A 24,601-nucleotide genomic window follows, 5' to 3' on the forward strand; every position below is an offset into this window, starting at 1 on the left:
CTGGTGGGTGAGCTGAGAGGCAAGCTGGGTAAGGAGCCAGGTTCTGGGCTTGGCCTCAGCTGATGCCCAGTCAGCCTGCACCTTTGTCCTGGCTCCAGCTGGGTGAAGGGGCTGGAGCAGGACAAGCAGGAGACAGATGTGCACTTCAACTCCCTGACTGGGGAAGGGAACTTCAACTGGCGCTTCGTGTTCCACTTTGACTACCTGCCCACCGAGCGGGAGGTGAGCGTCCGGCGCCGGCCTGGACCCTTCGCCCTGGAGGAGGCCGAGTTTCGGCAGCCGGCAGTGCTGGTCCTGCAGGTCTGGGACTATGACCGCATCTCTGCCAATGACTTCCTGGGTACAACGACTTCCTTGGTACCCCATAGCCTTCCTCCGACCTCAGCCTAGCTCTGATTTCTGTTCTCATTGCCCTCCCCCCACCCTCACCCCGGGGGCCCTTGGTTCCTTACTCTAACCCAGCCCTGGATCCTGGATTTCAGACCCTAGGTCACTAACCTTTGCTCTCTGGCCTAATTACTGAACTTACTCAGCCCTGAGAACTATGACCTCCATTCCCCCCCAAAATCCCTGACTCAGTCCTCTGATTTAACCCCCGCTCAGGTCGCTCTGGACTCCGAGTCCATGGCGTTGGTCCTTGCTTTGGCAATCTGGTCCTGCCCTGGGCCCTGTTTCTTCTGGGGCTGTGGTGTGTGGTCCGTACCTGTGGCCTGACCACCACATTCTAACTTCTGATGCCCCGACTTAAAATACAAAATCCGGCTGTGCTGCTTCCTCCCCCCGCCCCCGTGGCCCAGACAGACCTTGATCTCCTGCCTAACCCAGAGGGTTCTGGTCTTACAGGGTCCCTGGAGCTGCAGTTACCAGACATGGTGCGGGGGGTCCGGGGCCCTGAGCTCTGCTCCGTGCGTCTGGCCCGCGACGGGGCCGCGCCGCGGTGCAATCTGTTTCGCTGCCGCCGCTTGCGGGGCTGGTGGCCTGTAGTGAAGCTGCGGGAGCCTGAGGACGAGGAGCGGGAGCAGCGGGAGGCTCAGGCCGGCAAAAAGAGGCGGCGGCGGCGGCGGCGGCGGCGGGGCCGGCCGGAAGACTTGGAGTTCACCGACCCGGGAGGCAACGTCTACATCCTCACGGTGGGTGTGGCCAGGGCAGGGACCGCGGCCGTGGAGCCAGGCCTGAGCCACCTAAGAGCTCAGCCTCTGTTCCTCCCTTTTCTAGGGGAAGGTGGAGGCGGAGTTTGAACTGCTGACTGTGGAGGAGGCCGAGAAACGGCCAGTGGGGAAGGGGCGGAAGGAGCCTGAGCCCTTGGAGAAGCCCAGGTGAGTGGGCGGCGGCCGAGCCGGAGGACAGGGCGTGGGCTGGCCCAGGGCTTCCTCCTCATTCTGGCACCACCTTCTCCCCCCTCCCCCACAGTCGCCCCAAAACCTCCTTCAACTGGTTTGTGAACCCGCTGAAGACCTTCGTCTTCTTCATCTGGCGCCGGTACTGGCGCGTCCTGCTGCTACTGCTGGTGCTGGCGTTGATCACCATCTTTCTCCTCCTGGTCTTCTACACCATGCCCGGCCAGATCAGCCAGCTCATCTTCCGCCCCGTCCACCACCCACCCCCGGGCTCCAACTGACCTCGGACACTCATCAATCCCATAGCGCCCTGGACGTCCTTATCGTTACCAACATGAGTTATTCAAGTTCGCTGCTTTCTTTGAATAAACCTTAGCACCAACCACTCTGATGCCTGAACACAGGCTGTGCATAAACCAGGGGGCAGAGAACAGAGACGTTCTTGGGTGACCTCAGGTGCTGGGGACTCACTGGACGACTGGAGCCACAGGGATGGGAGACTGCCCACATGGACCTGGCAGGAGGTTCAGGGCCAAGGAGACCAGGCTAAGGAGACCTGGCCACAGGGGTGACGTGCCATCTGAGCAGCCCACCTGTTGCTCCTGCCAGTGCTTGGGACCCCTCTCACCTAAGCTGCTTACGGCTTCTGCCATTCCATGAGAATACTAAGCACCAAGTCAAATCGTTTTCAGTCTAATTGTGGAGGATGCAACTCACTGGCCCATGGGGGAATCGAACCAGCGACCTTGGTGTTAGCACAGTGCTCCAACCACCTGAGCCACCTGGCAGCCCACAAATTTCATTGTTTATTCTTCACTAACCCTGAGAGTGGGCATACTAGTTAGGACACTTTGGATTGCAAGTAATAATCCCAACCCAAACTGGTTTAAGCTAAAGGAATATCTTGGCTTGCATAGCTGTGATTCCCAGGGTTTAGCTGGCTGGCTACTGGTGTAGCTTGTCACAGGGTCCAAATGATGTCACCAAGACCAGTTCTCTGCTACTGGGCTCAGCTCTGCTGTCCTCTGGGAGCAGCTCATTCACCAATAGGGTCTCTCCTTGGAACTGCAGGATGGCTGCAGCAACCTGTCTCCCCATAGTCACATTCATAAGGAAAGCCTTCCTAGTCCTGATAGAGCCTGGCTAGTACTGGGTCATTGTGGCCTGGGGTGTGGGATGTGCTGACGGGGTCCTCCCCTCGAGCTCAAGGTGGGAGACTGACTGACCCTCCTCCCCAAGCACTAAGCTGACAGCGTGGACAGGGAGGTTCCCAGAGGAATTTCAGGACACTGTTAACAAGCAGGAATGGTTCTTGGCAACTGCAATTTATAGACGAGACCGGTGCCCACACAGATTAAAATAACCGCTCGCAGTGATCACATCAGAGCTGGAGCTCAGGTCTGTCTGCCTGCCTCCGAGGCTTTCGCTATCGCTGCCCTACTTGGCTTTCTGTCCTCTCTCCGCTTCTACTGTCTTACCCTGAAACTCCCTGAGAAATGAGTGGATCATTTGACCAGCTGTTAATGTCCCTGGTTCCCTGGACTGGGGAGTTTTGGTCTCAGAGCCTGGTGCTCCACAGGGATTAAGGGCTGTATGGGGAGCCCTGACAGATTCCAGAGCTGGGGTCTGATGCTAGCCCTGCTCCAGAATGGCCACTGCTCCCACCCCTCTGTTCTTCAGTTCTGCCTCCACCAAGGACACTGGCTGGACCTGTCTTGGCACCAGAAGCCAGCAAGAGCTTGGCACAGAGCAGGGTCAGAGATCCAGATGACTGGGCCCCAGGTGGCAGGGACCCCTGCTTTAGCCATCACTGCAGAGGTGGCAAGCCCTGGCCTGCACCCAGGAAACATCCTGGAAAGGTTGGTCTCAGCCCTGGGGCTGAAACCAGAAGACCCAAAGAGCACAGCTGAAGAGGAGACATCAGTATGGTTTGAGTAAAGCCCTATTAACCAGGGGATGTCCACGTAGGGCTTGCAGAGGGCATCTGGCCTGATGTCGGTCCTGATGGTCTTCTATAAGTGGCTGTGATAAGGGGTTTTCCAAGCTCCGGCCAGACCCAAGAACCACACAGAGATCAGCGAGTATTATCACAACCAGTAGATTTATTAACCTGGGTTGTGCCGGACTCTCTGAGTAACGGGTGGGGGGAGGTTGAGAAAACGACCGCGAAGCCAGAGAAACAGGAGAAAGAGGGAACAGGGTGGGGGATGGAACAACTACGTTGTCTTTCCTAGATCAATTTTCTTCTGGATGGCTCGTGCCGAGTGGTAGATGAGCGAATCGATGAGTCCAGCCACTGGGGAGAGAGACAAGGGCTGGCACTGGCCCAGTTCGGCCCTTGGCTTGATCTCCAGAGCCTTACTGGCCAGGCCAGCATCTCCCTTTGGTCCTTGAGATGCCCCTCTTCCCCCAATCAAAACTGGGGGGGGGCGGGGAACCCAGGTTTTACACTCCCCATCACGCCCCAACCTCCAACAGATGCCCTTGAGCGTCTACCTGTGAACATGCCCCCGATGATAGCGCACACGCCCGTCAGGAAGTGCGTGAAGGACCTGGCAGAGGGGCACAGGGCTCAGCAGGCACCCCTACCCCTACCAGGCCCAGGCCCAGGCCCCTCCCCTCCCCACCCTCACCTGTGCTTCTCTGTCAGCTTCACCATCATGGGCGAGAGTTCGTAGAGCACGAAGACTCCAGGAAGCCCCTGGTCGCCCAGCAGCCCGTTGGCAACCTTCTCATGTCTGGTCACAGAGAACTGATTTGTCCTCAGCACCTGGGACGGGAGGGGAGACTGAGCCAGGGCCAGGCCTACAGCCTGACTCCCAACCCCTGTCCATCCTATCCCTGCTCCTGCCCTGTGTCTTGCAACACCTTGAGTGTCGTGAGGAGAAAACGAGGCCCCATGTTGGTAACGAACACTGAAAGGTCTGGGGACCCCCTAAATGCCCTCTCCCAGCCTAACCACCCCAGCTTCCCCTCCGGTCACCAGCTCTTTACGGTGTACAAATCCCAGCTATATTTGGTGGACCCTCTCAACGGAGGCCCATGGATGAGAAGCAACTCTCCGAGGCTACCCTGTGAGCTCCTGGCAAAGCTGGGCCTGACTTCCTGCTCCTCAGTCCCATGCATTCTACCAGTTTGCTGAGATGCTCTTCCACAGCAGAAAGGGGAGAAGGGGGCCCACGAAGGGTTAGGCCCCAGCCCAGGGCGGACGAGGAGGGACAGTGAGGCAGACAGACAATGGGCACTGGAGGAATGGATGGACGCAGTTTGAGCAAGTAGAAAGAGCAAGTGCTTTGAAATCCAACAGCCCAGGGCTGCCCAGGGCTGAGGGCAAATCACCCCCCCTCGCTGAGCCTCAGTTTGTCGCCCATCATATGGGATAAGAGCAGCACTTCACTTCCCAGGCTGAAGGGACTCAAGTGCTTGGCACCAAGAGGGGCTCTGCTTTCTGAGCTCCCGCGGACTCACCTCGCCATCTAGCTTCATGTACACTGTGGGTACCACCTTCACAAAGTACTGGAACATCATGGAAGCTGCAGGGAGAAGAGAGCACTGGGCATGGGTGCCAGGTGGGGCTTTAGGAGCTGGGGGCTACCTCCCAGGTGGGTACCTTGAGGGGCAGTGACGTTGGTGCGGTCCAGGGGGTTCACAATGCCCGGGTAGTCCTCCCCAAATGATAGGTGCCGGATGTAGTGGGTCATGTTGATCTGTAAGCAACACCAGGGCCCGGGCCTCAGAGCACGAGGCCCCAGCAGGCCCCACGCCACCAGAAGCTCCGCAGGACAGTAGCACACAGGGATGCCTGGGTCTAGGGAGCGGATGCATGGAGCTGGGGGGGAGGGTCCCTTCCTGGGAGCATCTGTCCAGGACAGGCACCTCCTTCGTTACAGAGTCTGCGCGCTCCTGGGGCTCTGGAGTTTGAGGTTCTGGAGCTGCTTCCATACCTCAGGCAAACGGACTGGGCAAGGGCCCTTTGTGGCAGGTGCCAGCTTCCCCTGAGGTCTCAAGCCACGGAAGCCTAGGCTGGAGGAGCCACAGGTTGCCCAGCTCCGGCCCTTGTCCTGCTCCAGTCTGTATCAAACTCAGCCACTGGAGGGATGTTTAACACTATGCAAATCTGATTCCGTCACGACCCTGGCTAAAGCAGGCCAGCAGCCTGAAACGGCTCTCAGCCCGACTCTTGTGATCTGGGGCCTGCCAGCCTCTCCGCCTCCTTCGTCTGCACCCGCCTTTGTGGTTCCTGAGAAGTGCCACAGCCCCGCCTAACCTTGACCGAGGCTCTCTCTGCCCGAAATGCTCTCATCCAACCCCCTCTCTTATCTCTGGCCTGCACAGATCTCAGTTCAAAGGTCACTCCCAGTTACTCAACCCTCAGGCTGGATCCCGTCAGAATGGGGTATAGTTCTCTTTACCTGCATCCCCACCCCAGGATGTCCCTACAGAGAAATGAAGGCAGTACCCGTCTCCCACCCCATCCGCCCTCCATGGTTTCCAGCTGGTACGTACGTTGTCAAGGCCGAAGCTCTGCAAGTCGTGGACTAGGAGAGAAGGGGGAAGTGTCACCAGACAGAGCAGGACGGGCCACCTGGCTCCCCAGAGCCCTCACTCGGGCCTCCTCACTCCTCCGGCTGAAGTGTGACCTGCCTGACTCTTTTCTGCCCCCTCATCAGCCCCCTGCCCTCCTCCCTCCCACCCTGGCCTTGCTGGAGGGCAGCAAGAAAGGGCCTGCCTTGGGCCTGGGGGTCTTAAAAACACAGACCCCAGTTCTTCCCTGACGTACAGGAGCCTCTGACGGGCATCACTCCAGGCCTTCACTCCCACTGAGGCCCTGCTTGCACCTCAGGAAACAAAACCCACTGATTTCGGTCTCTCATTAAATAGAGCTGATAGCCCATCATTGAACCCAAAGTGAGGCGGGACCTGACAATGCTATCCAAGCTCTTTCCCTGACTCCTCTACCCCCAAAAGGAAATCCTACGGGTTCCCTTTACCGTCTGTCCCAGAGTAAGTTCTTCCAGCCCTCTGACCTTGACCCCTCCTGCTGCGAGGAACCCCAACTCAAAGATATGTCCCAGTGCTTTTCAGTCACCCAGCAGCCAGGCCAGAGAAGGCGCCAAACCTAGGCCCACCCAAACCTCCCCCCATCCTGGGAGGTAGGCTGCCCCCCAAGGGCGCAGGGCCACTTACTCTCCACAGCATGTACTGCAGCATGGGGGAGGGAAGGGGAGAGAAGGGAGGGAGAGAAAAGAGGTTCAGAGCTTCACAATGAGAACTATGGAGCAAGACAAGTGGAAGAAGGGAAGACTGGAATATTCTTGCCTCAGAAGCAGGGTCTGGACCCAGCTAACAAGGCCTCTTCCCAGTTGAACGGAGCCCTTCCCTGGCCAGGAAAGAGGGCAAGAGGGCTTGGGGGTAGAAGTACGGTGGCCTAGGAAGACCAACAGACCGAGAGCCCAAACAGCCCCTTTTCTAGCTGTGACCTTTGTCAAACCACTCGCCCTGCCTGGCCTCCTCTGCACCTGGCTGTCCTGGGGACCAGGTAGGATCTAAGACGGAAAAGGACTTGGTAAAACTTTATCATCTCTCCTCCTCCCCCATGCAAAACAAGGACGTCAGGAACTCCTCTCTGGCCTTCGACTCAGCCAGGTCTCTGGCCTTGGGCAACTGTAGCTTTGTGCTTTGAACATCCTTCCAGGAGACAGAACACCCTTTGTCTTGGGCGCCTGACTGACAAAAACCCAGGCGGCAAAGCACAGACGCTGCTGCCCTCCCTAGCCCACCTCCTGTTGAGCGCCCTGTGCCCACAGCTCCACACTGACCATGTCCCTTCAATCCCATGAGTGAGTGCACACTTCCTGGCCCCCTGCAGAGTAAAGGGGGGACCCACCTACCGGCCCCTCCCCCCTAAACTCTGCTGGCGACCAGCAGGTCTGTCTCCATTGCGCCTGCACTCCTGCCCCCCGTGGGCACTGGGCACTGGGCAGCTCAGGACTGCCAGCTCATTTCTCAGGCTCTGCACTCTTGTCACCACGTGGCTCTGCACGTCCCCTAAGGTGATCCCAACTCCCATCCCTCCTAGACCTTCCGTGGGCCCTGCTACTCATCAGCAAAAGCCCCACATGTTCAACCTCCAAATAGTCCGCTCATCTCCTTGCTCCATCCACAGCCTGGCTCTCCCCAGAAGGGACTATTCCCCTTGCAGCCCCCGAATGGGTGACTACTCTCCCACACGCGCCCTCCTCCTCATTCCTGAAGGCCCCTCCCAGATCACTGCTCCTCGATCTTCTTGAACAATCCCCAGCTTTGCAGCTCATAGCCAACTGTACCACCACGTAGCCCTACTTGTTTTAGTCACTCAGAGCTGCACACAGGTCAGCCCTCCCACGCCGCTTCTCAAAGGTTCTAGCCACTGGCCACCACTCTGTCTTACACGATCCTGTCACAATTTCTGCTGATTTCCATGTCACCCCTGGTGATTTCTGTATCACCCCGCTGCGCGATCTGCCTTTCCTCCTGTTGCCAAGTTTGAGCTTTCTACACTTTCGAGTGACTGGATTCTGTTCTCTTTTTCCTTCTTAAGGTCCTCCCTCCAATAATTGCCCCTCATCTCTGGGGCATCACTTTTTCTCTGGTTAGTAGATCACTTCTGACAGGATCACCTGCTGCCACATCACACATCTTACAAAACCGTCCCTTGAGTTCTCCTCCTCCATCTACCCTCACCTCCAGGGTGCTTTCATCAGTCCCAAGGGTTTAAAGACGCTGATGACTCTAACATTTGATTCTCCAGGCCAGATCACTTCCCTGAACTCCACACTTAAACAGCTAACTGCTAACTTGATATCTGGAATCTGAACTTAGGCGTCTGGCTCCTCAGCCTGTGCTCTTAACCGTTGTACCAACCTGCTGCCCTGAGACGAGGTTCTGCTCTGGGCCAGGGACAAAAGAACAGGCAGGTGAAGGGGCACGCAAACTCGCTAAGGTGTCCAGGGCCTAAGCCTCTGGGCTGATGCATCACTCACCATGCACATGGGACTGCTGGAAGCTCTTCCCGGGGGCAAAGTGGAAGTTTCCGGCCACCTGTAGGAGATATTCCCTCTCATTCTCCAATTCTGCCCCTCCCTTGGTCTCCTGAAGGCCCGATGGACCCTCGATTCAGAGAGTGGGGCCAGCCCACAGCCCAGCGGGCCATGCACAGCCTCAGTGCCCCCGGTACCTTGTTGACTTCCAAGAAGCCATACACCTGGCAGCCTTCATTCTTCTGCTCCTGCATCTTCTGGCTGAAGCCCTCTCGCCGGCACTGCTCGATAGTGTCTGGGTTCTTGAAGGCCCAGCCTCGACGGCGATACGCCTCTCGCACGTCCTCACAGGTGTTACAGCACCTGTAGGAGAGGAGCAGCGGGGGAGACTGTCAAGGAGACACAAAAACAGTACTGGCACCGTGGGAAATAAAGCCTGAGCAGGTCTGCCCGCTCATGTAGCCTCCACCAGCCTCATCCCTGACCACCGAATGTTCTCAAAGGGCGTTTCCTCAGTGGCAGCAGAACTATTAAAAATACATACTCCCATTCTGTTTGGGATGATGGAAAGTTTCAGAACAGACAGTGGTGATGGTTGCAATGCTATGGACATAGTTAATGCCACTGAACTGTACACCTGGAATGGTTAAAATGGGAGATTTTATGTCACATATATTTTACCATGATAAAAAATTATGTGAAAATACATACTCCCAGGACCCAGCCCAGACCTGCTGAATCAGCCTCTCAGGGATCAGGGCCTGGGAAACATAATACAGGTCCCGTCTATCAAGGGCTTAATAATCTGAACTGGGTCTTCCATCTCAGTGCTTTCCATACAGTATCCATTTAACCCTGACGAGGCTCGTACAAGAAAGGTGTTATAGTCATCCCCCTTCACAAGAGCAGAGCTTATGTGGCTTGGCCCAAGGACACATGGGTGGAACTAGGGAGCTGGTCTCCAGAGACCACTCTGAACCAGATCAGGGACCATTTCAGCCTCGTCCCCAGCTTTGCAGGCCTCAGGCAGGGCCTGGGCACAAAGCTTCAATCACTCACACCAATGACCGAGGCACATACCCCATGCCCTCGAAATTCTTGGTCCAACCTCCCCACCTGACCGCCAGAGGCTAAGGATGGCTGACAAACATCCGGAGCCACGCTCCCCTCAAGCCCCGGCCCCGGCCCCAGGGTCTGGCTCACTTGATGTCTTCTGTCTCAGCACCATAGCAGCTCTCACAACGATCAGGGTCCAGGGAGTCAGGGTCAAACACTTTCACCTCGACTTTCCCGAGCTCTAAGGAGAGGGTGGAGGCGGGGCATCAGCTGGGCGCAGACACAGTGAGATCTACACTCCCAAGCCCTGCACAGGTCTTTTGGCCTGTGACTTGGGACTAATAAGAGTTATAATCATCGCTAACATTTATATAGGGCATACTGTGTCAGGCACTAAGCACTTCTATACATTATTTCATTTAATAATAGTAGTAGTAATAAAACAATAACAGTAAGGTCTAAATGTCAGCTGGGTACAGGCTGCTGTACTTTACGTGCATCATCTCCTTTCATCCCACAATGACTCTACGGACGTGAGGTTATTATCCTCCTCATACATGAGAATATGCTGAGGCTCAGAGAGGAGAAGAGATTTTGCGCGATGCAACACAGTAAGCGGCAGATTTCAGCTCTAATTCCAAAGTGTGTGCTCTGAAGCGCTTTGCTATGGTGCTTCTCAGACCTCTCTTCCCACCTGGCTCCCTGCCTCTCTACCTATCCAACCCTAAGTGGGGATTTCAGTATTCAACACCCTGACCTCCTGGCAGTCTGTCAGCCCGCCTCAGCCACCCCTTTCCATGCTCATACCTAGCCTCTGTCGCTACCAATTACTTCAAACTTTCCAAAACTCGGTTTCAAGCATCCCAGCCTTCCACTGCTTATCCTTATTCTCCCGTTCTCTCTCTCTGGGATGCAGACTATACCAATTCTTTGACACCACTGACACTATCACCCCTTCACGTCCTCATTTCCCTATGTCAAGTCCATGGTCCAACTAGGGAAAGGACAGCCTCTTCAATAACTGGTGCTGGGAAAACTGGATATTCACATGCAAAAGCACGAAATAGGACCCCTGTCTACACCATGAACAAATAATGGATTAACGACTTAACTGGAAGACTTGATATCATAAAACTCCTAGAAGACACAGGGAAAAAGCTCCTGGACATTGGTCTTTGCAATGATTTTTGGGATATGACACCAAAAGCACAGGCAACCAAAGCAAAAATAACACAAGTGGGACTACATCAAAATAAAGTTTCTGCACAGCAAAAACAATGAACAAAATGAAAAGGTAACCTACAGAATGGGAGAAAATATTTGCAAATGATATATCTGACAAGGGGTTAATCTTCAAAATATATAAGGAACTCATATAACTCAACAGCAAAACCCCAAATAATCCAATTAGAAATGGGTAAAGGGCCTGAATCGACATTTTTAAAAATAATACATATGAGTACAGATGGCTAATAGGTACATGAAAAGGCACTTAACTGTTGTCACACAGCAGCCTAGCAGATTGCCCCCCGTGTCTTTCCTTAAGGAAAGAAGAGTCTGTGAGACTGTGCATCTCTGCGACTGTATATTTCTATTTAGTCTCCAAAAGAGGGTTTGCGGCCAATGACAAGTAAGATCCCCTGGGAAGGCGGGGACAACTCAAGCCAGACGGAACCCCATTGAGACCCCCGATGAGCTGCCTTAGAAAGATCTGGGAAGGGGCCTTGTCTCCCCTTCCCCCTGCCTGGGAAAAGCGGCTGCTGGCTCTGACTTTTCCCTCTCACCTAACTGGGAGAAAAGTCTTGAGAGGGATAAGATTAAGCTCTCTCTGCTCAACTCTGTGAAATAATTTCAACACGTTATATGTCCCTTAAAAGAGTTGCATACCTCACCTCAAGGACTTTCTGCTTCAGCTGTTTGAAGAGCAACATAATTGGTTTGGGTTGTTTCTATAACGTGATAAGTGAGTCTCACAGACTGTGCCAAAAACACTGCTACTCCCTTGTATACTTATCAATAAAAACCTCCAGTCGGCTCAAATCTGGGCTCCAGTCTTTCAGAACTGTGAGACCCCTGGTCTTCTGAGATTTAACTGCATTAAGTCTCTGTATGTTTCTTTCTTGAAAACTTAACCCAAAGCCGCCCCTTCTCGCATCCTCACTGCCCGTGTTGCACTGGACGTGACACTTAACATCATTCATCATCAGGGAAACGCAAGTCAAAAATCAGGAGATATCACCTCACACCTGTTAGAGTTGCTATTAATAAACAAAGAAACAAAAATAACAAGTATGGGCGAGGAGGTGGAAAAAAGGGAACCCTGTGCACTGCTGGTGGGAATATAAATTGGTACAGTTATTATGGAAAACAGTATGGAAGTTCCTCAAAAAATTAAAAATAGAACTACCATATGTTCCAGCAATTCCATTTCTGGGTATATATCCGAAAAAATTAAATCAGTATTTCAAAGAGATAGCTGCAATGCCACGTTCTTTGCAGTATTGTCAGAATAGCCGAGACATGGAAACAACCTATCAACAGATGAAGGGGTAAAGAAAATCTGGTATATATAAACGGAACATTATTCAGCCATTAAAAAGTAGAAAATTCTATTTGCAACAACCTGGAGAAACCTTGAGGACATTATGCTAAGTGAAATAAGTCAGAGAAAGACAAATATTGTATGATCTCACTTATGCGTGGATTCCAAAAAAGCCAAACTCATAGAAACACAGAGCAGACGGTGGTTGCCAGGGGCCGGGGGGTGGGGAAAAGGAGCGATGAGGTTGTCAGAGTACAAACTTCCAGTTACAAGATGAGTGAGTTCTGGGGAGCTACTGGGGACGACAGTTAACAATGCTGCATTGTACATTTGTATTACAAGTTGCTAAGAGAGTAGATCTTAAAGGTTCTCATTCTACACAGAAAAATGGTAACTACATGAGGTGATAAATGTGGTAGTTAACATTGTGGGAATCATTTCACAATATATACGTACATTAAATCGCACATTAAACTTACACAATTTATATTTCAAGTGTATCTCCACAAAGCTGGGAAATAAATTCCATAGTCCACTGTTGTTAATTATTCTCTTGTCCATAACCACGACTCATTAGTTCCCCTTTCTCTTCATTGCACAAGCCTAACAAAACTCAAACCCGTTAAATTCAACTCTGACCGCTTGCCTGTGCCTCCCTTATGACTCCTTGGCCATCAGACTTTATTTCACTAATCAGTTCGCTCTCCCATTCTTTGAGATGACCAATTTATATATTTTCCTCTCTCCTTAAGGGTTCCAAAATCCCTTCCTCTTTCTTCACTCTTAGCTAACACCTTGCTTTCAATTTCCACTAAGAAAAGAGAAGCAACAGAATCTCACTTAATCTCAACACTAACCCCCCCCCTTCCTCACTCTCCTCTTACAGCAAAACTCCTGAAAGGGTCATCTATATTTGTGTCTCCACTTCCTTTTCTGCTCTTTGATTAGATTTTCATTCTTAAAAGTATCAAAACTATTCCTTTCAAAGTTTCCAGTGACCTCAGGGTTGCCAATTGCAATGGTCAATTCTCACTCATTTTACTGGACTATGGGTAGCTTTTGACACAGTTGCTCACTCTCTCTTCTTGAAACTCTTCCTCTAGTTGGCTTTTGGTACATCTCTTGGTTCTCTTCTACCTTAATGGTAATCCCTCTCAATCTTCCCTCCTGGGTCCTCATTTCCTGACTTCTAAATATTGGAGGGGCTCAGGGTACCATCCCTCAACTTCTCTTCTACCTACATTCACTCCCGAGGTTTTATCATTTAGTCCAATGGCTTTAAATACCATCTACATGCTGATAACAGCTATTTATTTCTCCAGGCCTCCTCTAAAGTCCAGACCAGTACATCTAAGTACCTCTTCGATATCACTAAGATATAAAATGGGCATGCCAAATTTAACATGCCTCAAACCTGAAATCTCCCCCCAAATCCTGACCCTCCCCTGTGGAACCACTCTCCACGAGGGCTGACCTGTGGAACCATTAGTGCACTGCAGAAATAACGGTGTGCAACTTCTGAGGCTAGTTCATAAAAGAAGTGTGGTTTCCACTTCTTTCCTGGATCACTTGCACAGTGAAGCCAGTTGCTATGTTGTGAGGACGTTCAAGCAGCCCTACTGAGATGAGAGGCTCATGTGGTGAAGGCACTGAGGCATCTTGCCAACAGGCATACCCGTGAGCCCTTTTAGATGCAGATCCTCCAGCCCCGGTCAAGCCTTCGGATGACTACAGCCCCAGCCAACAGCTTGACTGCAATCTCACAAGACCTGAAGCCAGAACCACCCAATCAAGCCACTCTTAAACTCCTGACCTACAGAATTGAAAAACCAAATGTTTGTTGTATTAAGTCACAACTTTTGGGGCAATTTGCTGCACAGTAGTGAATATGTAATATTTCCCCTCCTCTCCCCCTCAAAATTCTCTTCCTCCTCTGTGGTCATTCCTATCTCAAGTCATTCATTTGCTCAGGTCAAAAGCCTTGGAATTAAAGCCTTGACTGCTCTCTTACACCACATTCAAATCCTACAGCAAATTCTATTGGTTTTACTGGCGTTCAACATTTAAATGAATGATAAAGCTCACCAAAATAGCAATGCCTGAGGTATGAAAAATCATAGCTTTGAAGAAGGTTTGGTATAGTGGGAAACTGAGTTAATGGAGGCATTGGGAGGCTGCCTAGAGAGAGGAAAAGAAGCTAAAAGTGAACAGCCACTCTACTCTACTAGACATTGTACACATATTAGTTCATTTGATCCTACAATTCCATGTGGTGGGTACTATTGTTTTTCACCCCTTTATAGCCGAGGTCACAGACTGAGAGAGACAAAGCTACATCTGAACTCGGGTAATCTAACTTGAGAATGTAAACTCTGAAACCACCTGACATTCCAAAAGGGAACAGCATTAAGAGCTGAATTCAGCCAATGAAATGGGAAAGCAAACATCCAGAGAAGCTTGGGTCCACCTAGAAGAGTTCTGCCAAGGCAACAGCACATAGAACCCATCCTCAAACTTATTACTCAAACCATGATAGGCAAGGATTGGGGACCTCTGAGAAGGATAGACAGGTAGAGTGCTCTACTCAACACAGAGAAGTTAGAAGCTGAATTTCAGCCTACTCTGATTAATAGCTCAGGGACTCTAGGCAAGCCACTTGACTTCTCTGGGTCTTAGCTCTTCACTGGTCACTGGGCCAGCCCCAGCCTACTTGCCAGAAGGTAGAGCTTGGGCATGTCCAGATCTCATCTGAGATCTGGCCCCCTCCCCCAATTACCATGCCGCTCAGCCTCTGAGCTCACGGGGATGCCATCCTTATCTAGCCTTTGCTTGAACAGGTTGTGTTCCACATCCAGCTGCTGTTCCCCAGCCACATCCATGGCATCGATACTCAGATCTGAAAGCAGGAAGTCAGAGTTAAGGTAGTGGGATCCTAGAGGCAAAGGAATCTGGGTTTTGGAGGGTAAGGGCATGCTGGGTGTGTCTTGGGGCAGTAGTGGGTTGGGGGAAGTAGGCTGTCCTGGGGTCCAGTCCAGAACCTGAAGGCTGGAGCTGTGAATCTGGAAGCCCACCTGAGAATCCTGGGACTTCCAACTCCCACCTATGGTGAGATACTCACAGGCACAAGGCATGTGCGGAAAGAATACATCGATGTTGATCTTCAGTTTATCTCCCCGTGACTTGTCCACGTAGAGTTCAGGATGCACCTGGGGCAGCACTACCTCAGTAAGATTTGACCTTATGCCTCTTTTTTCCCCACTCCCATCCCTAAAGATCCTTTTCCTAGAAAGTAAGGACCCCCACGCACGTACTGGGCCCCACCACTTACCTCTGTAGTTAGGTAATACTGCAGCTCGGACAGGAACAGTAGCAGCATGAGAAGGCCACTGACAATGGTCACTGCAGGGGAGGGAGCGAGGGTCAGAATGGCTTCTGTTCAGCTCCCTCAGCCCCTGGCAGGCCAGACACTCTAGGAGCCCCGGCCAAGCTCCAGGGCACCCCTCTCCCCGAGACCCGGGCCCGGCAGCCACCTACCCGTGGCGCCCCCGCAGGTCTTGACCCGGAAGTCCTCCAAAGTCTTTGGATAGGCATCGAACTGCTTCAGCTTCCCCAGCGCCTCCATGGGTACCAGGCGGAAAGGGGATGCCAGCCAGCCCGCCCCTGCAGCCTCCCGCTTCCGGCCCGGAGCTTGAACCACGCCCCCCTCTCTTACGCACGCAGGCGCAGCAATGCGCACGCTTGGCCCCACCCCTCACCCGCGTTCTCACTCTGGCCGCCCCGTCCACAGGTGTTTCCGGTCGCATTGTCTGGACGCCGAGCGCCGGCAAAGGCTCGGTCATTAAAGGTGGACCTGCGTGGACTACGGTTCCCGGAGGAAGTCTCTGCGGGGTAGAAACAATAATAGCAGCATTCGCTTGCCTACCTTATGCTAGGAACTGCACCAAGAGTTTCACATCAGGCTCTTGGAACAATCAGCAGCCTCATTATAACCTGGAAACTTGAGGAATGCAAATTGTGGGCCCCACCACAGACCTGCTGAATCAGAAACTCTAGGAATGGCTCCCAGGTGATTTCCGGCGGTTACAGTTTGACAATCACCGCTGTAAAAAGTAGGTGTGACTTTCTGTTTCCATTTTCTGGAGAAACTGTGGCCTGGAGAAGCTAGGTAACTTGCCCAGCCAATTAATTAATGCCAGAGTCTGACTGATCCAACCTATGTCTTCTGGAGACAGGGCCTTTGGGTTAATTTCATCAAACAGCATCTCAGTGCATATCCTGAGCATGGCTCTTGGTAGTGCATGGCCTAAATCATTTCAGTGATGTAAGACCAGGGCTTTAATAAGAGGTGGCACAGGGGACTGTGGGAGTCTGTAGGAGAAAGTGACTGACACGCTGAGTTGAAGCAGGCTTCCAGGAAGAGGAGGATGAACACGAGCTGGGTACCTCGTGGCAGTCTGACTCAGGAGAAGCTGGACAATGCTGGAGTTCCCTCTCTGCCCTCAGGTTGTAGTTTGCTAGGGAAGGGGAGAAGGAAAGGACTAACTCATACTAGCTGAAAATTGACAATATGCCAACTGCTGAAATCCATTCTACCAGCAGAACAACCCTGGAAAGTAGGTGCTATTTCAAACCCCATTTTATACATGAGAAAGCCAGGAAGTGAATTGACTTTACTCAAGGTTGCAGGTGTAGTTAGTGGGGCAAAGTTGGGATCCAGGGCCTGTTTTTTCTGGCCTGGGGTCTTTAACATGCATTAGTCACCTTCTCCAAGTGTGAGAGTCATCTATTCTCAGATGGATGCCCAGGAACTACATGAGCAGAAATTGTCCTCTCCTCTCTGACCTCTGTCCATTCTGTGCCCATCCATGTTTGACTTCCTAGCCCTACTTTCTCAGTGGTGCTCCAGGTTAAATGACTCACTCCTTCCACACATATTTATCAAGCTTTTTCTATTTCTCAGGTCTCCTCTGGGTTTTGGGAATACCATGGTGAATAAGGGTATGTCAGGGGGTGTCTCAGGGCTCAATTAGGAGAGCTTCTTAGGGACTTCAATAATACAGGGGTCAGGGAAGTAACCCCAAAATGAGTGACATTAAAAGTGAGATTTTAAGGAAGGGAAGGAATTCGGGAGGTGAAGTATTGAGGGTAGGAGTGGGAGGGAGTAATGTATTCTAGGAAGAGAAACTGCAAGTGCAAAGGTCCTGGGGCAAGATGGAACTTGGAAAGTTCTAGGAACAGGAAAAAGCTAGAATGGCTGGAAAATGTGTGAGATGAGTGATTTTGGATTTTATTCTGACTACCATGGGATGCCATTTTAAGGATCCAAGCAGGAAGTTAGTTTAAGATCACGTCAGTTGCTGGGTGAAGAATGGATAAGAGATGAATAGAACAAAAGCTGAGACCAGTTAGGAAGCTGTTGTAGGCTGTGGAAGGAACACGTTATAAGCCCCTTTTTAGGAAGGAAAAATATAATTAGAACGTGAACTTCCGTCTTAATAAAGAAATCAGTTTTTCTCTGCAAAATACTTTGCTGGCTGGATATGTTAAGCTAAGGCCGTTGTTTCTCAAAGTGTGGTCCCTGGACGAGCAGTATCGGTACCACCTGGAAACTTGTTAGAAATGCAAATTCTCAGGCCCCACCCCAGAAAAATCGAATCAGAAACTCAGGATGAGGCCCAGCACTCTGTGTTTTTATTAAACCTTGTTTAAAGATAGTTTCACAAAGTAACTTTTAATTAGTGTAGCCTGAACTTCTCATGACCGTATTGTACTTGCTTTATAATCACTGTCAAATAGACGGTGGTGGTGGTGGGGTCTTCTTTGGGTATTGGATATTAATACCCAATATGCTTATTTAGGAAATGGAGGTGACACCCTGAGGCCTAAATAAAAAGATGGGATCTTGATAGAGATAAACCCATAGGAAAACAGTAGGCTAGAAACAAAATTATCCACTGGTACAGAGAAAGAATGCTTGTGATTGTCTGTCTTAACTTGTGTCCTGGATGGAAAGACAAAAACATAAAAAGAAAACATTGCTGAGACATCATAATCATACTATGTGATTCCATTTATTTATTTATGAGTTTTTATGAGTGTATTTGAGCCAAACTGATGACATATACTGGGGAGCAAGATCTCAAATGCTCCTGTATGACTCTGTTTATATAAAATGATCAAACAAGGCAAATAATTTAGAGAAAATAATGTAGTAGTTGCTTAAAATGAGGAGTGGGATTGACTGCAAATGTGAATAAGGGATCTCTGATAGAAAAATTCTAAAACTGGAGTGTGCTGATATGTGCACAACTGTCTACATTTACTAAAAATCATTGAATCATATACTTAAAATGTGTGACTTTTCTGGTACGTATACGTAAATTGTGCCTCGATAAAGTTGTTGAAAAGCAAAGCTAACATTTTGAGATGTTTTAACTTTTAAAAAGATCCTGTCTTTCCAAGGGGTAGAGAAGAGAAAAATGGGGAATGAGTACTTAATGGATATGGGTTTTCCTTTTGGGGTGATCAGTATGTTCTGGAACTAGATAGTGTGATGTTGTACACTTTAAAATAGTTAAAATGGTAAAGTTTTTTATTACTTTACAACAATAAAAAGGATTATACCAGTTGATATAAATAAAACAGAAATAAAGCTTACTATGCATCCTTTTCTAAATGATTTTTAAAACCTTTTTCTTTTGAAATAACTATAGGCACATAAGAAATTGTGAAAATAGTAAAGAGAGGCCCCATGTACCCATCATCCAGTTTCTCTTAATGGCAGCATCTTACTATATAGTACCAATAGTACTTTATCCAAAGGAAATTGACAGGGGTACAATACATTTAACTGGACTACAGACTTTATTCAGATTTTTTTTTGGCGAATTGTTTTAAAAGCTGTAAAATACCCAGTGCAGATTTTCACTAATTAAGATGAACTGTTTCACTGTTCTCATCCCATGGAAGAAAACATTTTGATTAAAAAAAAAAAAAAAAAAAAAAAAAGGTGTCTGACTCTTTTCTTCCCCGGAAACAAAAACAACTTAAAGTTTTTCATTTTTTAAAAAAAGTGTCTTCCACAGGCTAGGACTGCAAAGGTGATTTGGAGAGTGAAGCAAATGGATTAAAAAATGGATCTGGAAATCATAGGAGAGGGAGAAATCAAGGATAGCACGTGGGCTCCTGGCTTTTGCAGCTGGGTGAATGGTGGGACCCCTTATTGAGACTGAGAAGTCTTGGGGAGGAATTGGTTTAAAGGGAAGATCATGAGTTGAGTCTCAGGCTTGTTCAGCATGAGAGGTCTGAGACATGTTAGTGGAAGTCCTAGAGACATAGGATATTGGGTGTAGAGAATAGAAGAGAGGTCTGAGCCAAAGTTCTACAATTGGAGAAGGAACATCACACATAAATAGTATTTAAGTTCCCTCTCAACTCTGTTCATGTATCCCATAAATATTTATTAAATGATTCTGAGTCTTGGGCGGCCGAATGGCTTAGTTGGTTAGAGCACAAGCTCTGAACAACAGGGTTGCCGGTTCGATTCCCTCATGGGCCCAGTGAGCTGCGCCCTCCACAACTAGACTGAAGACAATGAGCTGCCGCTGAGCTTCTGGAGGGGTGGCTGGATGGCTCAGTTGGTTTAGAGCGGGAGCTCTCAACAACAAAGTTGCTGGTTCAATTCCCACATGGGATGGTGGGCTGCGTCCCCTGCAACTAAAGATTGAAAACGGAGACTGGACTTGGAGCTGAGCTGCGCCCTCCACAACCAGATTGAAGGACAACGACTTGGAGCTGATGGGCCCTGGAGAAACACACTGTTCCCCAGTATTCCCCAATTAAAAAAAAAAAAAGATTCTGAATCTTAGGGATGCAGAAGAAGACAGACAAGGTTGGTCCCTGTCCTTGGGGAGCTTACATTCAGTGTAGGCATCTTGTACATTATACACAGGTTAGGCTGGTGGCTTTGCCCAGGCAGGCTAAAGACAGGAGGTCACAATGTGTACTTTGTGATGAGATCTATGATATAACTGGGTGGCATGAGGACCCCTATGAGAGCCTAGCTTTCCTCCTGTGGGAGGATACAGGACATATTATGTATTATTCTTTTTCTGCTCTCACACCTTCCATCCCAGGCCCAGCCAGATTCTTCTTTGGAGGTAAGAAAATATATAGGGAGGCAGGAGATGAGGATTTGGGAGGAGGTGTGGCGTGGAGAGTTGGGGAGCCATGGACGCCAACAGGACAGAATGCTGCGGGGTTGTTTGTGGCCTCATACCTCTTCCTTCCCGGTCCCAGGTAAAGAATCCAGTCTGCTGCCTGCCACGGAAACCATTGCCTGGACCAGACATGAAGCGCTTATGGCAGGTTTTTGTCCTGTGTGTATTCTGGGGTTTCATCTTGTGGCTGATGGCCCCTTGCCTAGATCAGAAACCTGAATTGGAACCCCAGGAAAAGCTGACATACTTGGTACCAAGGCGTTGCAGCTGTCTTTGGTTGAAATTCAGAAAGTGTGGCTGCCTCTCTGGGACCCTCAACTACACCCTGTGCCATCCCACAGTCAGAGAACAGAACTGGTTTGCTGCATGCTATGAGAAGACGATGGGGTACCTGATGGGGGCAACGGACTCCATGACCCCCGGTGCTGTGCTCCAGTGGTTGGTCAGTGGTCAACACTGGGCCCAATCCCATCCCCTGTCCTTCCTAGGCCTAACCCATGTCCCACTTTTGGGCCCAAACCCCTGCCTTTGGCTCTTGCTTAGTGCACCTCCCATCTTCACAGCTTCAGCCCCTGACCTTCCGACGGAGATCTCACCCCCCCAGGTCTTCCTTCCATCGGGTGCTGATACTTGGGTCCCAGCACCCAGTCTCCTCCCTCCGGCTGTTTCTAGGTCATGAACTCAGCAAGCGAGCTGGGCAAACTGTGGGAGAAGCTGTGGAAGGTGATTCCCAGACCCTCGGTGAAACATTTTGAGCTCTACTGTGGGACTTGTGTGCTGGGGGGGAACTTGAAGATCCTGCGGGCCTCCAGCCTCGGGAACGTCACTCAACACGGCACAGTCTTCAGGTGGGCACTGAGGAGCAGGCAGGGAGCAGGAAGGTCCAGGCCCGTCCCCAGAGTTCCGTCAGTTCCTGCTCTCCTTCCCAGGATGAACCAGGTTCCTGTTCAGGGCTTCAAGATGGTAGGGAACCAAACCATGGGACTCTTCACGTGCCGCAGGAAGGCTGGGGTCCAGGGTTCCTGGAGACAGCTGCTGCTACTTCTGAAGCTTTCCAGTCTGGCATGGACTTCAGATGCTCTGAGCGAGGAGGTGATGGTCTGGGAACCCAGATATTCTTAGTATGGGAGTGAGAGGAGGTCACTGCAAAAGACAGATGGGGCTCCAGGGAGACCCTCTGCTGGCCTATTGGGGCACCTGTAGGACCTTCCCAGGTCTCAGGGGCTGCTGAAACACCCCCACCTCCTAATTCGTTCTTAGATTTCAGAAGATGATCCAGTGCCCTCGTGGAATGGAAGATAGCGAAGACCAGGTAAGGGGATGGGAGGGAGTAAGATGTGGCTGTGGGTTGCTGTGGGAAGGACCCCACGTAGGCCACCTCCCTCTTCTTCCCAGGCTCTGGTGACCAGCCCAGCCTTCCTCAGGTACAACCAGGGCAACAGGCTGGATAACCAGGGTCAGTATCCATTTCTGGGGCTCATGGCCTGTCCATCTGTGACCCAGTTAAGATTCTTACCTTTCCTCACTTAAAACTCTTCCCCCGTACCTTCAGCACAGAGTCTAAAAATTTCTGCCAGGTTTCAAGACCCTTCATGCTCTGACCCCTCCCCTTCCCTCCCCTCCTCTTCCCCAGGCTCACACACTGGGCTTCTAGGCATTCCCCACACATACCAGCTGTCTCGTGCCTTCTCACATTCTGCTGCCTCTGCCTGGAATGCCCTTGTCTTGGCTTCCTCGGGAATCCTCTCTCTTCCTCTAATAGGAGGAGGAGCATCTAATTGATGCTGTCTTTTTTTGGCTTCTGGGTCACTGTGTGTTCAGAATCTGTCTTCCGTAGAGAAAGTGAGCTCTGTTCTCCTCCCAGCTCCAGGAGGGAGGCAGCCTGTCTCACTGGATGTTAGTGAGTGTTGCTCAAAGAATGGTAGATAGGCATGGAGGCAAGAAAGGATCCAGCCTGCTACCCTGTGGCCCTTTCCTGGCTTACCCATCTCCCAGCTGTCTTTGTTTGGTTTGGGACAGACTGGTTTATGAAGTGGTCCCATTACTGGGATGATAAATATTGGTTCATGAGCAACATGCATGGTTTCAAAAGAGAGCAATAGGTCATCTGTAAGCTGCAGTGTGAGGGGAAGGTTGTTATCTATAGCTGAGCTGGTTCCCAGCCTGTTCATGCCTCTGGAGGCTGCAGGAGGCTGACAAGTAGTCAAGGGGAACTTGGAGTGTCAGAGAGGCACTGGGGCTTCAACAGACCCTGGAGAGAGATCACTCTCCTACTGAGTAAAACCACAGCTTTCTCTCCGTCGATTGCTGGTGGCATTAGAGCTACATTCTACTCCAGCTTTTCAACAACAAACATTTCACCATGTGATTCATTATATATTTACCTTACACAAAATAAAACTAAATGAAAAAGGGTAGAATCAAACCCTAAATTTGAAGATAAATTAGATAGACCTAACTATATATCTAATTGATAACATAACCACCAGAGAAAGAATTATTTCAAGTTCCTTTAGAACTCCATATACTATCCTTCATAGGAGATATTCTCAGACAAAAAGTACTACAAAGAAATTTTAAACTTTGCTCAGTAGATTTATTATAATATTGGTATTATTTTTTGAAACTGTATAATATCATGGAATAAAGTAAATAAGTTATATTAATATTATTAGGAGCCAAACACACAATCAGACAGGTACAGTAAAAGCCCTGTGATATTAAATTCAAACTGGAAATACCACTATGAACTCAATTTTAAAATTATTTTTATTGTGGTAAAAATATACATAAAATTTACCATTTTAACCATTTTATTTATTTTTTTCTTCTTTTACCCATCTCCCACCTCCTCCCCTTTGGCAACTGACCATCAGCTTGTTCTCTGTATCTATGGGCCTATTTCTATGGGTTTATTTTTTGATTTCATGGTATTTCCAAGTGAAATCAGATGATATTTGTCTATCTCTGTCTGATTTATTTCACTTAGCATAATACACTATAAGGTCCATCCATGTTGTTGTAAATGGCAAGATTTCATTCTTTTTTTATGGCTAAGTAATATTCCATTGTAAAGATGTACCACATCTTTATCCAGTCGTCTATTGATGGACACTTAGTTTGCTTCCATATCTTGGCTATTGCAAATGAACTGCAATGAACATAAAGGGTGCACATATCTTTTCTAATTAGTGTTTTTGTTTTCTTCGGATAAATACCCAGAAGTAGTATTGCTGGGTCCGTATGGCAGCTCTATTTTTATTTTTTTGAGGAATATCCATACTGTTTACCATAGAGGCTGCACCAATTTACATTCCCACTAATGGTGTACGAGGGTTCCCTTTTCTCCACATCCTAGTCAGCACTTGTTATTTGTTGATTTTTTTAAAAAAAAATTTTATTGGGGAATAGTGTATTTCTCCAGGGCCCATCAGCTCCAACATTGTCCTTCAACATAGTTGTGGAGGGCGCAGCTGAGCTCCAAGTCTAGTCGCCGTTTTCAATCTTTAGTTGCAGGGGGTGCAGCCCACCATCCCATGTGGGAATTGAAAGGCAACCTTGTTGTTGAGAACTTGCGCTCGAAGTGACTGAGCCACCCAGCTGCCCCTCTGGAACCTCAGTGGCAGCTCATTGTCTTCAATCTAGTTGTGGAGGGCGCAGCTCACTGGCCCATGTGGGAATTGAACCAGTGACCCTGTTGTTAAGAGCTCTCTAACTAACTGAGCCACCCGGCTGCCCCTATTTGTTGATTTTTTTGATGATAGCCATTCTGACAGTGTGAGCTGATAGCTCATTGTGGTTTTAATTTGCATTTCCCTGATGATTAGTGATGTTGAGCATCTTTTCATATGTCTGTTGACCATCTGTATGTCTTCTTTGGAGAAACAGCTATTCAGGTCTTCTGCCCATTTTTTAAATTGGATTACTTGGTGTGTGTGTGTGTGTGTGTATGTGTGTGTGTGTAAATTGTAGGAGTTCCTTATATATTTTGGATATTAACCACTTATCAGATATATCATTTGTAATTTCCATTCATTGGTGGTTTCCTTTGCTGTACAAAACCTTTTTAATCTGATGTAGTTGCATTATTTTTGCTTTGTTGCCCTTGCCTGAGGAAACATATCAAAAAACATATTGCTAAAGACCAATATTAAAGGGTTTAGGGCTACGTTTTTTCTAGGATTTTTATGGTTTCAGGTTTTACATTTAAGTCTTTAACCCATTTTGAGTTTAATTTTTATATGGTGTAAGAAAGTGGTCCAGTTTCTTTCTTTCTTTCTTTCTTTCTTTCTTTCTTTCTTTCTTTCTTTCTTTCTTTCTTTCTTTCTTTCTTTCTTTCTTTCTTTCTTTCTTTCTTTCTTTCTTCTTTTTTTTTTTTTCATGTATCTGTCCAGTTTCCCCAACTCCACTTACCCCACTGTATATTCT

The 24,601-nt window shown here is 49.4% G+C and overlaps 3 protein-coding genes across 4 annotated transcripts in view; 2 read left to right on the forward strand and 1 right to left on the reverse strand.

The window, feature by feature from the left end:
• The window catches only part of LOC109447769 (fer-1-like protein 4), a 33,395-nt gene extending 31,673 nt beyond the window's left edge, over positions 1-1,722 (forward strand). Inside the window, exons 41-44 of the mRNA XM_088789491.1 lie at positions 99-340; positions 844-1,130; positions 1,216-1,316; positions 1,411-1,722. Coding sequence (XP_088645617.1) covers positions 99-340; positions 844-1,130; positions 1,216-1,316; positions 1,411-1,618 — 838 coding nt within the window. The 3' untranslated portion in view covers positions 1,619-1,722. The remainder of the gene's footprint in view (positions 1-98; positions 341-843; positions 1,131-1,215; positions 1,317-1,410) is intronic.
• A 1,697-nt stretch (positions 1,723-3,419) lies between these two features.
• Positions 3,420-15,647, reverse strand: ERGIC3 (ERGIC and golgi 3). 2 transcript variants are annotated; one of them, XM_019733282.3, is made up of 14 exons: positions 15,489-15,647; positions 15,283-15,353; positions 15,073-15,160; positions 14,731-14,850; positions 9,560-9,653; positions 8,554-8,719; positions 8,360-8,417; positions 6,525-6,539; positions 5,844-5,875; positions 4,948-5,044; positions 4,806-4,870; positions 3,971-4,107; positions 3,834-3,889; positions 3,420-3,633 (listed from the first exon to the last, which is right to left on the reverse strand). In XM_019733282.3, exons 1-14 carry the CDS (start codon positions 15,574-15,576, stop codon positions 3,554-3,556), a joined length of 1,167 nt encoding a protein of 388 aa, XP_019588841.1. In that variant the 5' UTR covers positions 15,577-15,647; the 3' UTR covers positions 3,420-3,553. The 2 variants fall into 2 exon arrangements, with proteins under 2 accessions (XP_019588841.1, XP_019588844.1); XM_019733285.3 differs by lacking the exon at positions 6,525-6,539.
• Positions 15,648-19,596: 3,949 nt separating this feature from the next.
• Positions 19,597-24,461, forward strand: C13H20orf173 (chromosome 13 C20orf173 homolog). The gene is made up of 2 exons (XM_088789172.1): positions 19,597-20,615; positions 20,846-24,461. Exons 1-2 carry the CDS (start codon positions 20,184-20,186, stop codon positions 21,293-21,295), a joined length of 882 nt encoding a protein of 293 aa, XP_088645298.1. The 5' UTR covers positions 19,597-20,183; the 3' UTR covers positions 21,296-24,461.
• The last annotated feature ends 140 nt before the right edge of the window (positions 24,462-24,601 follow it).

This window comes from Rhinolophus sinicus, chromosome 13, assembly GCF_057876585.1.
Source record: "Rhinolophus sinicus isolate RSI-liver-muscle chromosome 13, RSI-T2T, whole genome shotgun sequence".
Taxonomy (NCBI): Eukaryota; Metazoa; Chordata; class Mammalia; order Chiroptera; family Rhinolophidae; genus Rhinolophus; species Rhinolophus sinicus.

Coding starts and splice junctions, on each gene's coding strand:
- ERGIC3 (XM_019733282.3), bottom strand. CDS start 15,576: ATGGAGGCGCTGGGGAAGCTGAAGCAGTTCGATGCCTATCCAAAGACT. Junction 14,851..15,072: donor TCCGCACATGCCTTGTGCCT/GTGAGTATCTCA, acceptor TCCTGCTTTCAG/ATCTGAGTATCGATGCCATG. Junction 3,890..3,970: donor AAGCTGACAGAGAAGCACAG/GTGAGGGTGGGG, acceptor CCCCTCTGCCAG/GTCCTTCACGCACTTCCTGA.
- C13H20orf173 (XM_088789172.1), top strand. CDS start 20,184: ATGGACGCCAACAGGACAGAATGCTGCGGGGTTGTTTGTGGCCTCATA. Junction 20,616..20,845: donor GTGCTGTGCTCCAGTGGTTG/GTCAGTGGTCAA, acceptor GGCTGTTTCTAG/GTCATGAACTCAGCAAGCGA.